Source organism: Falco punctatus, assembly GCF_963210335.1.
Source record: "Falco punctatus genome assembly, chromosome: 10".
NCBI lineage: Eukaryota > Metazoa > Chordata > Aves > Falconiformes > Falconidae > Falco > Falco punctatus.
This window is the reverse complement of record NC_137590.1, coordinates 18,034,892-18,047,169: the sequence shown is the minus strand read 5'-3', so window position 1 is coordinate 18,047,169 and position 12,278 is coordinate 18,034,892. Positions and strand designations below refer to the sequence as shown.

The window sequence follows — 12,278 nt, the reverse complement described above, 5'->3', positions numbered from 1 at the left end:
TCCAAAATCAGCTCCTGAACAACACCTAGCAGCATGACCTGCAGTTGTAAGGAAATCCTCTTTTCTTGGGCACAAGTCCCTATGCACAAAGTAAATCCACCCCTGCCAGATGGCCGTTGCTGCTTTGCATGCCACCAACGTCCCCCAGCCATACCGCACCGCTGAGTTACTCAAGCAGATAAACTGCAGCCATTTTTTTAAAGTCCGACTGAAGCTAACAGAGTTGGCTTTGTATCAGTAATTATGTGGTCCCCAAAAGGGAGGACAGAAACAGCCGCACGAGCTAAAACTGCTTATCTCAGTGCCACCAGCCTGTGGCCACCCTGAGCAGCTCCAGAGGGTGGCACAAATCCCCTCCTAATGACAATAATTTACCAATACCCAATTGATCTCCTTCAAAGGCTTGACCAATTGGGATTTCTGTCTTTTTTTTGGGGTGGGGGGAGGTGGCATAAACAATCCTCCGCCTGCTGGTTGTTCTGGTCGCAGCTGCCTTTCACCTCTTGACTTCAGTGTCATTTGACCCCACTGAAACACCCCCGCAGCGATGCTCTGTGCTACGGCATGTTCTAACACCCACTACCAGCTCTTCACGTACTGCTAATGCTGCAAACGCACGACACCACCACCCCCCCACCCCCCCACCCCCACACGAATGGCACGAGCGGGATTTGAAACTCCTACATAGTACAGTGCAGAAACGAAGTCCTGGCTGCACCCTGCTGAGCATCAGGGCTGGTGGGTTCCCAATGCCACCACCGTGTCCCCTGGACACGTCCTGCCCACGGCTGCCTCCGGGGGCTATTAGAATCGCTGAGTGCAAACGACACAGCAGTCTGCAACAGCTCCATGATGCCAAGGTTTGAAAGCGCCAGTTTCTTCCTCCTCTTTAGACACACACCTGTGAAAACAGCCCTTGAGATGTCATAAGACAGAAACCAGCAGTTATCTCCACATCACGTACTGCCCACTCGGAGATTTGCCAACAACAGCCATCTCCAGCTTTGATGGTCCAGCTGGAGACCCTCAGCCTGACAGCAGCATCCTCTGGAGATGCCAACACCACGGGCTCCTGCACCCCTTGACTGGTGCGCAGCCTTCCCCCTCAGGACCGCAGGCTGCTTGTTTATTCAGCCTTGTTTTATGGGCACACTATAACAGAGGAACGCACATGGGAGCAACCCCAGGGCCTCAGCCCTCCTCTTTAAGCCATTTCAGAGCACAAGGACACTTTCAAGGCCATGTCACACTGCAGTGCTACCAGTGGCACCAGCATGACCATGGCACTGGTGGCCAACAGAAGCAACCCATAGCCCCACAGGAACTGGCACGAAGGGAAGGTGGCAGCAGCTGTTTGAGTGGAAACCTCAAGATGAGATTCAGATCCTTGGGGCTCTGTGTAAAGCCATCCACACGCTGAGTGTGTTCTGCCCCTCCTCAGCCTCCACCCACCAAAAAAACCCAAAACAGATGAGGCTGCTGCTGCTCATCAGGAATACTGTTGGGTGCTGACAAACACCGTTTGGTTTTTCCTTGTCCTGATGTATTCTCTGTGCACCTGCAGCCAGCACGGAGCTCGACATCCTCGATCATTAAACCTGAACATCCCTCTACTCTACCCAACAAAGGCCAAGGGGGAGGGCGAGGTGCTGGGCTGAACAAGGAGCACTGTGACTCACTCCCACGCTTCACCCCATGCTACAGCAGAGCTCGTGGTGCAGCACAGTTCAACGGCCGCAGGAGCATCCTGCCCCGCTTCCCAAGCCATGCTTCCCCGGCCAGCTTGCCTCCGCAGCTCCAGTTCCTACCCTACCCAACAGGCTTTAAAGTCAGGGTTCTCCAAGCCCAAATCTTGAAGATTTAGGTCTCTGTGTTTGCTATGGCACCGAAACACCGCCACACAGGTTGCAGCAGCTGCGCGCGAAGCGTACAACCATGGCTCTTTCCATGGCGGGGGGAGGAATCTGCTTCCAGCACTTGAATGATTTTGCAATGCTTTGACCACCTCATTTCTCATATTTAAGGCCAGACGCTGCCAGGAAATACTTTTTTTTTTACCATGGAAGTTGGATGCTGGGAAGCACGTTGTGTATTTACAGTCCCCTGTGTCCAAACTCATTCCCGCTCCTTGCCTGCGCTGATAGCCGCCTTTGCACGCAGGCAGGTACCGCGCCACTCCTACCACAGCTTCCCAGCCCCCGGAATGCTGGAATATGCTCTCTGCTATTAAGCAAAAGACACATAGGAGACCTGGCTGCAGAACTGAGCCTTTTACTAAGAAGAAAAGCAATCAGTCTGTCATTAATCTTGCCTTCAAAACAATTCACTGCAGGTATGTAAGCAACCCAGCACAGGAAGCCTACATCAGTCTCAAATCCTCTTCTGCTTTTCATAAACTTAATTATTAAAGCCTGATCCAAAAGGTCTTTAACATCTACATGGCAGTGAAGCTGACACCAAGCCAGTAATTAAGAAGCTGATTTGTGTTATGGGATACGTTTATAATGATGGGACCCTCCAGAGAGAGAGAGGACAATCCTGCATTACCTCATTTGCCTTCAGGGCCTTGAGCCCTTCTCAGATTTTTACTATTGAGAAAGCAAAAATTAAATACATTTTACAAAGAGAACTAAATCTCTGGCTACCGAAGTTACTGAGATCATGGGTTTTTTTGCCCAATACCACCATGGCTACCTGTACGTGCAAGACCAGAAGCATGGCAGGTCTACAGCGAGCTGCAATTGTATTCACCCTCACTCACCCCGCTCTTTCCTCTCCACTTTTAACCTCCACAGTGAAAACATTTCCCCAAGGTCAGCTTTTTCTCTGATATTACCATGTGCTTCACATACAATACTCAAGTATTAGTCAAGTCAACTTCCTGTAAATTAAAACAAGACAGCAAATGTATTGCTCACAATCCTCCCGCTTCAGGTTGTCTCTCAAAGCAGGGTCCGTGCAGGTTTGATTTTTACAGGGAATTTCCAAGGAATTACAAGTGTCATTGAACCAAAGAAATCTGGGCTTAGCAGAAGTAAGCTGGGGTGGGATTCGGAATGACTGCCCCGTTCCTAGGAGGGAGCGATGTTGACATTTCTATGCCAATACTGACTCAGAATTTCCCGGCACATGGGAGAGGTGGTCACAGCTCTGGTATGCTCTTTTATTGGAAACCAACTACATAAGTTCATGTCTGCTTTCACATCCCTCCTCTTCAACAGACGACACTGTCCCAAGCCATGGGGTCAGTGCTGACCTCCTCTCCATGACGGCCAAGTTGCCTAAACCCATTCTCCCACCTGTGCTCTAAGCCTCTGCTCCCTCGATCGGCGAGTTAATGCTCGGGTATTGCAAAATTAAAAATCACTGGGAAGCTTCTGACGGTCCAAGAGTTTTTACACTTACTTATACTAACAGGCAGGGCACCTACACGTCCATCCCTGACTGTGTCCCTCAGCGTGTCACACCTTTGGCTAAGCCGAAGACCTGCTCCTGCACAACCCCGTTTTCTGCTTCTGGGATCCTCCCTCCAAAGCAGCAGACCTTGGCAGGATGCTCCTCGTACCAGCGTTATCATTTACCCTGCGAAGTAATTTGAAATAAAATGAGCTAAAAATCAGGCAGTCTAAAGCACCCAGAAGCAGCACTGAACACAGCCCGCGAGCCCCTCGGTGGTGGTTTCTGGCCAGGGGAAGCTGAAGATGGCCTTCGGGATGATGAAGGCTGAGCACAGAATCCTGCACCGGGTCACAACTATTATCCATCTTTATTTAAAACCAAGTTCACTCGGAGTACATCGTATGCCACAAAGCGTGGCCGTATGACTTTGGTGCATTTTAAAAACATAAGCAGTAGCTGTTGTACTGACATACAACATCTGCTACAGGTGTATCCCACGTTATTACATATATAAACAGTGCAATATAAACAAGAACGTTGTAAGTTACTTCCCCATAATTTCCTATTGCATTTGGCACTGCCACCACACATACAAGCACAACGATGTTATGCAGAAGACCTCCACCTGTCCGTCAGGTTTCTTTACCTATATATGTATTGGTGTAAAAAGCAAGAGCGCAACACAGGTAACTTTAAGCAAGATCCCCCTCTTATTTATAAATACTTAATTTCAAACAGAACAGCACAGTGCTGATAAATAGTTCAATAGCTTCAGTTATTCTTTCGTATCATAATTTAACCACAGGTATGTTTTAAAATTAAGACAAGAGTAGCTCCAGGAAATTATTCTCTCACCCTGGGATAAATCCAGAACAACTTAACTGGACGGGAGCAGGACAGAGAGTCCCTTGCCAAAAACTGTACCAGGCAAATTAATTTCTTGTGGTCCTGGAATGTATACAGTGCAGGCGCCTTCAAGAAATTCACATTGTATGCTGGGATTAGTCTGCAAAGCATGTGCAAATTTTAAAAACTCTGTTTCCATGTTGTCTGAAAGCTCCCAAGGTGCACTCTCCCCCTGCGAACAGGAGGGACGGCCCCCCCTTCCCAGCACACAGCACACCGAGCGCCGAACAGGAGGCTGCACATTTTATTGCTAAAAAAAAAACCAAACCAAAACCCCAAGTGCTGTTGATTGGGAAGTGTTTTAGTTACACAGCCTTGCCTTATCTCTACATCAGCCTGCAAGTTATGCTATTAGAATTAAATTATATTAATCAGTCACATTCTTCTTATTGAGAACAAGCCAGGAAAAGGGAAAACCAAAACAAAAAAGGTTCTTTTGATCATTATGTCATAACTTCCTGGAGATCAGACTGAAAAATGGCAAAATACAGCTTTTATCTGCACTTGAAAGGATCTGTGAGTTCTGTCATTGCCTTTCATCGTCGTCTCAGAGATGCATTAATTAGGTTCCAGCAGATAGAGCATAGGAGAAAAAAAAAAACCCAAGCCAGAGACAAGCCCCCACCCTGGCTCTCCAGGCAGGAGCTGCGCTGCCGGGGATCCCTCCTGCATGAAAACCAGAGTAACAGACCTCTCCGCTTCAGAACCCCCCAGAAAGGGACAAGACCACACACACAAAGGGTACGTAGGAGCAACATGCCAGACCTTGCTCTTTTAAGCCAAAACTGAAGTCTTATTTGAAAAAAAAATAAAAACCACCACCCCAAAACCAAAACAAAAAATCCCACAGAAAACCCCCAAACCAGCAGACAGAAGCAGGCAATCACATGCACAGAAAGCCAAGAGCATTCACCGAGGGTCCGAAACAGAATAAATGCGTTGGAAGGCTGCACCCGTGTGAAATCATCTGCGAATGAACACCAAATGGGAAGAACTACCCTAATTTAATTAGCACCTTTCCCTCCAGGGAAGTAGGTTACTGGTACCCAAAGGCAGCAAAGGTTCTGGCCGCAGCCCGGCATGTCCCACCGGCCCCGCATGGCCCCTGCGCCCATGAAGGACGTGACCTCCGCCTCTATTGGCAAGAAAAACAAGATTTTTGGTATCTGTTTCCGATCAGGCTCTTTAGTCTCTAACCCAAAGCTGTGCTGTTACAACACTCTTTCATGAGGACTTTTAACAGAGGTCACTCGTCTGGAGAGGTGCTGCCAACCAGCATGGCACCTCAGCCATTAACAAATTAACAAAATGCTTTCCTCATGCATCCCCCCTCTTAAAGACTGAATGAACATAATTGGGATGAAACACTCGAACCTAACCCAGCGCAGAATCCCAAGCAGCAGATGAAATGAACAGCAAATTGGCTTCTTTTTTTTTTTTTTTCAAGCTTACAAACCCCCTGTAGTTTTGAAACAGACACCAAAACAAAACAAAAAAAATCAAAGGAGAATTTAGATCTGTAGAAACACAGTGGAAGTTATCTCCAGAAAATACATAATGCAAAGATTCCTCCAACAGTTTATGTTTTGACAAGTTAAACAACAGGTGAAGGCTTGAGTATGTCTGCACGTAAGTAAAGCTACAGACTCTCGGTGGCGTAAATATTTCCTTTTCCCACTCTTCCTATCACACACGCTGAAATCATTTACTTTTGGAAGGCAGCAAGGTTTAAGCAACACACAGAACAGCAAACATAAGTGACTGGTATCACTCTGGGACTTGCTGGCAGGGAAAGGCAATGCAAGAACAGCTAACTACACAACTGTTTCGAGAGCTATTACCTTTTCTCTCCAGAAAAAAAACTCCACACTTGCAAATCCTCCATGGAAGAATCAAGTTGCTGATCATCACCTTCTGGGTATCACTGTTGAGGATTTCCCAGCTTGGCTTAAGCAACCAAACACAAAACAGCTGAAACAACCTGTGCTATTATTTATAAAGACTGGATATTTAGAGGAAGAAAATGGTCATCCACTGGGAAATGTTCAAAACTAGACGCTCTCACACGAAGTGAAAAAGGCAGCTTCATCACGCCAGTGAAGAACTGAAAGAAGAGCATACATTAAGTACAAAAATGTCCCACAATTACAGATCAAGTGCCCACTCATCGCAAGGGGAGCTCTGCACAAAAATACAGGGATCAACTTGAACCTGTCAGGATTCAGTTCTCCATCTAGAAGTATCAATTTTTATCATTTTAAGCAAATAAAACTAATTGCACACTCGCCTGGATCTCACGAGATGAATTCAGCACCAAAATTTTAAAGTTTAATTGGGAGGGGGAAGCTAAAAAGTGCCAAATCTATAAAAGCGAAAGTTTTTAAGCTCAAGTTCATTACACATTCCCCCTTCAGCGTTATTTTCACGAAGTAAAAACCCCATCAGTTTAATACACATGTAGTACAAGGGACTAAAAAGGTGATTAAGAAATGTTTTACTCTCGCACTTTTTACTTTACACTTCACAAACACTATACAATGTGGCAAGACATAACATTAAAAATGAAGCATCCGATTAGCTGCCAGCTGAAATTTGAAGGGACATCAAGAGAGCCTTGCTAAATAACTGGGGAAGTGTTTGAAGGTAGTTTTTCTTCATTTCTGTCGGCATACAGCACAGTTTACTTTTTCTGTTTAGAACCCAGAAGCTGCCAGGGGAAACGTCAGTTGTCAGCTTCACTTTCTCGGTGCCACCTAATTAGTCAAGAAGAACGTTACAGGGAAGCATCAGCTTTGCCACAGAACACCCCTGTTTCTGTAACCAGTGTTTCATTGATAAATAACTACTTTTCAACCTAAGTTATTAAATCTAAGCCATAGCAGCGCAGTTTAGAGGTACATCAGAAGTTTTCACTTTCATGTGAGTGAAGGGAGTAAGTCCTGAAGTTTAAAATCTTATTACTCACTTCTCTGACAAAAGCAATGCATCCCCCTTAACAATAAAATCGGTATTGTGAAGGAAATCTTGTTGGTCCCCTGGCAGTAACTCACCGTAGCGAGCAGTGCTGGTTTCCCCCAGTGGAAAACCAGTAAGGTAGTTTAGGCATAGTGGGAAAGGACCAACAAGAGTGTGTTTTGGACGCCACCATCAATTTTCTCACAGCAAGGAAGAAAGGGCTGACAAGTCACTGATTTTAAGCCATTGTTGTCTTCTTTTCTTGTAATTGTCTCTTCTTAAGTCACGGTTTCAGTGCCCATCTCAACCAACAGGCTGAGGGCAGCGAGAACATCCCACTGCCTCTGGTGCATCCCACTGAGCACAGTGGCTCAAAATTTTACCTCACCTAAACATCCAAGCAAGGCATGTAATCAGTTATTGCAACTGATTCAATTAATACAAATCATTAAGGAAAAGAGAAAACAATCTGAAAAAAATTTGGCTGATGTCTTCCTCCGGAATCAGCTGAGAGTGCTCACCAGTGAGCAGGCTTGAAGTTCAGGTAGGGTTTGTGACATAAAACACTTGCGTGTATATATAAATATGTATATATTTTTACATCACAAAGCATCTCTCTCACATATCTGCGTTATATATATTTATAAAATCACAAATATTTTTATATCACAAATTCTACCTATACACCCCCACACCTGTTTTTAGGAACTGGACTTTTTTTAGGAATTTTAAAATCAAACATATGCAGTGCTGTAAGAAGGAAAATAATACAAAATGTTACATGATTAAATCCTGTCAAGATCTTTGCCTGGATGTGCTGATGAGCCTGCTGCATGATTTTTCCTGTAAACTCTTGTGGCTTATCCATGAAGTGCAATTAAAGTTGTCAGGATCATGAAACCCCTTTAACTGGAATTTTACTGTCTGTGCAGTATCAAGTGGAATAAGCCTGTACACATTTATTCCTCCCAGACTGACAGCATCTCTTCAAGTTCTCTCTCACTCTCTGCATCCTGGAAATGTAATAAGAAAACAGATAAAATATACAGCCTGATGGAAACAATTAAAAAAGAGCATTTCCCTCTTCTTCTCCAACCCCATACCAGGTTTTAAGTATACCCCCAGCCTCACATTTTTCCTCTTAATGCTTTTTATCCTCCCCTCCCCTGTATTTTCCTCTCGCTGCTGCTGTCAAAGCCTATCTAAGTTTTGCACATGTCAGAGTTTCTCTTATGTTTCCTTTTGAGAGAAGAGAACTGACAACCAAACCAGCAGAATTCAAACATCTGCTCTCTCACTGATTTTCATACTCTGGATAAATGCCCTTGTTCTTCCTTCTCAACATGATGGAAGCTATTTGATTGATGATGAGAACTAACAGTTGCAAAGACTTAACGAATCCACTTAAGCACTGGCTTCTTTACTCCATTCCCACTTTTAATTTCAGAGAAGAGAGAATTAACTCTTCATGACTTTTCTGCCCGTAGCCCTCTCCTGGTCTTTCCTGAAAATCTCAATGCTTTTACGATCTTATGCCTCCAACACCTATTTTTTGATCTTTTCGAAAAAATAATCTTTCTATTTATCAGACATACCATTCCAACTCTGTCTAGAGAGATTCCCAACCAGTGTACAGTGAGGAAGCGCCTCATCAGGCAGAGCTGGGATATTCCCTTCTGCAAGAAGAGAGTAAGTTCTGCTCTGTACCCCATTTTCCCCAGATTTGGCAGCAGCCAGTAGCCAAGTGGTTTCTGCAATACTGGCCAGTGCCCTGCAGGTGGGAGCACAGGCAAGCCAGCTCCTTGCCAGATGGTTTGCCAAGATCTCTTGCGTACTTGTGGTTTGAATCTCAGCACAATACTTTTGCTACAGCAATGTAAAAACTAATTATGGCCCTAAACCCAGAGTGGCATGAAATGCTGCGTATAACTCTGCCTTCTGCCCAGCATGTTTATTCCATCAGACTAAGGCTGAAGCTGTAAGATCTGGAGGACCTTCCTTACGGTAGTTTGTTTGCATTTCTCATGATGATGCCAATAACACCAGGTTAATATTATAAGCTGTCATATTTTTATTCAGTTTCTAACTAGCAGTAATTTGAAGGCACCGTCTATACAGCTTTTGCTTAACAGAAAAAGTGCAAAGGAAAGTGCAAAAGAGCTCCCAGCTGGGGAATGCTGCCGCATGGCAGTTTCTCAAATGCAGTACAGCCTGCTCTCTAAAACCCTGTAAAAGTAATAAGAGCTGAAATATCCCAGATATTAAAAAAAAAAAAAAAAGTAAATGCAGGGCAGCACATACAAACTTCTGAAAGGCCAAGCAAGTCAAATGCTGGTGCCTTCTCTGAAGCTGCACAGGCCATTAGAAGAGGTAAAGCCGTGCTCCAGCCCGAGGACAACAACCGATCAGCTTCAGTGGCCCCATCCGAGTTGAGCTGGCCAGGCACGATAGTGCCCAAATGAATAAACCTCCCCCCAAAACAGGGTAGGGGGAAGTGTACGGCAATCACTCAGCAGTTCTGCAGATACACCAGTCCATGAGCTGCTGCACTGAACACGTGCTGGGCGTGCAAATGTGTCCATAATCTAACCCTGCAAACAAGTCAGTACTTGCACGGTGCCGTGCTGGACTTCTAAGCCTGTATCAGGCATACTATCAACTTCTGAATATTTTTCATTATTTTGCTGAATTGCTTTAGGCATTCAGATAGCAGGTCCCAAGAGAAGAAGAGTCCACGCTAAGGAACAAATTACTTTAAAACCTGGGCTTGCAAGCTGGAACATCTTTTAGAAGATAATTTTATCTCTGCTCATCACTAACACGTGCTTACTGAGACCGCTACCTCTTTTGTATTAACTGGCAGCTCCGAGGCAAGATTCATCCAGAGAGCAGCTGCAGAGTTGTTCCCCAGGTCCTTGTAACACTGTGAACATAAAATGACAACGTGAGAAGAGTTAAATGGGAAAAAAATAGGCAGCAAATGTAACTGAGCAATTATGAACCCTGGCAACTGATAAAAAGAGCTACTGCTACCTCTTACCCATCTGCACAGTATAGATGCGGGCTTCTGACATTTCCTGCCATATACTTCACGCACAAAGCATTAGAACCTCAATCAGATTATAGGATACTAGATTTCCCTTTTTGGTGTTTTTGTTTGTTTTGGGCAAAGAGATTGTTACTTTGGTTGAAGATTTTCAGGTGTTCCTGTGATTTCTACCATTATTGAAACTCTGTTTTTATTTCCACTTAGGCACTATTCCTCACAGCACTTTCATCACAAACCCTCTGCACTGAGAGCACATCATCTTACGAAGCTTACATTCCCTGGGCTGTTAAAAATGAGGTTCAATTGCAAGCACCGTAACATCTAATGTTGACAGGTCTCTTGGGTCTCACAATAGGTGTGAAAAATCCTTCATCATGAACTCTTCTCCAGCAGCAGAGAAACGGTCATCCCTCTATGTAATAGGGAGTTTTTCAGTGCCTAGAGAGTGACGGAGGCATTTGCAGACTACAAAATAAGCACGGTAAAATAAAGCGGTGGCTAAAAAAACCCCATCAGCAATGCAGTTAATCACTGTAATTGCCATAAAAAGCCAACATTCAGTTAGGATAAGGACAGCAGTTAAACTCCTGTAGACTGAAATGTCACTGCATGGTATGTGCATGAGTGTATTTTGGTGATTTTCCCATGTTGTGGGGTAGTTCTGAGAGAATATCCATTCTGCTGTGGGCACTGTTGGATTTTTGCATCTGATGAATTCAAAATAGATGGAGCCATGGACATCCATTGAAGCCTTTAAAAACCCTGCATCCCTGCATATCAGCCAAAAATGTCAGAAGATAACCGTAAAACACAATTATTTTTTCCTCTGAAGTTTGACCCATCAGAGCACTATCTCTTTCAAAATAATCAGACACCAATTACACTTTTTAAATTTTGTGATTGAATATGTGACCCAAAGTAACAAAGCCTGGGATTAGAGGAAAAAAAACCCAACCCAAACCTAAAATCAAAGGGATCCAAGTAGTCCTACTAACCTCTACGCTAATTTGTGTTTGCAGTATATTTCTGAAGCTCAATCACATCTGCCAGACATGTGGTGAACTATTAACCCAATAAAAACATATCAGCTGATATAGATTACACACAATGAAACCCACATTTTTACATCAACTCTGAAAATCTGTTCAGGTTAAGACTTGACAGTATTTGCTGCTGCAGCTACCCTGGAAATAAGTTCCCAGTCTTCCATCCTTTATACTATAAAAGACATTTAGGGGTGATTTTGAATTTCCATGAAAGCTGGCTGTATTTACAAGCAGAAAGAGAAGCAATTAAGACCACATTCATCATGGTACATAAGCAGCCAGAAACAAAAAGCTAGCTGATTTACAAATACGTTTCTGATTTTATCTAACAGATGACTCATGACTAAATACACACAGTGAGCTGCAATACATCAAAGACGAAATCCAGCTGGTGTGAAGGCTACTACACCTCTTGCTAGGTCTTCCTCCTCTGCTATCACCTTCATTCTCTTTTAATGAGACGCTTATTGTGGAATAAGTTTTGCACCTAGGTTCCAGTAATAATGTATTCCAGACCAAGCAGATCCTATGACTTGCACGCTACCCTGATAAAATTCACATTCTTTGGGACACTGGGAATTCAGGAATTTCACAGAGAATGACTACAGCTACTCTTTGCTACGCCCACTCTGGCTAATACTTCTAAAGCTATTTGGACTTTAAACTAGACTCCAACTGGAGGCTGTAGGTATTAAGCAGCAACTTTAACATTTAAGAGTTCAAAACCAATTATTCCTTCAACGCAAACAAAAAGAACTTTGGAGCTCCAGCTCCAGGCACTCGTGGTGTATTTAATCATCACTCAAGACTCCCATCTGTCCTGGTAAGATAGAGACATACTTTATCCTTTACTTTTCCCCATGACACTTTCTGTACACACCACAGAAGTCCATAGTGGTGGCGGTATTAAACCTCCAGCCTGT

The 12,278-nt window shown here is 44.2% G+C and overlaps 1 protein-coding gene across 5 annotated transcripts in view; it reads right to left on the bottom strand.

The window, feature by feature from the left end:
* Window positions 1–3,747: 3,747 nt before the first annotated feature.
* Window positions 3,748–12,278, bottom strand: part of RMDN3 (regulator of microtubule dynamics 3) — a 44,834-nt gene continuing 36,303 nt past the window's right edge. For all 5 annotated transcript variants that reach the window (XM_080405041.1, XM_080405039.1, XM_080405042.1 and 2 more), the window contains exons 11-12: window positions 10,103–10,183; window positions 3,748–8,273 (exon numbers count right to left, since the gene is read on the bottom strand). In XM_080405041.1, coding sequence (XP_080261167.1) covers window positions 8,220–8,273; window positions 10,103–10,183 — 135 coding nt within the window. In that variant the 3' untranslated portion in view covers window positions 3,748–8,219. The remainder of the gene's footprint in view (window positions 8,274–10,102; window positions 10,184–12,278) is intronic.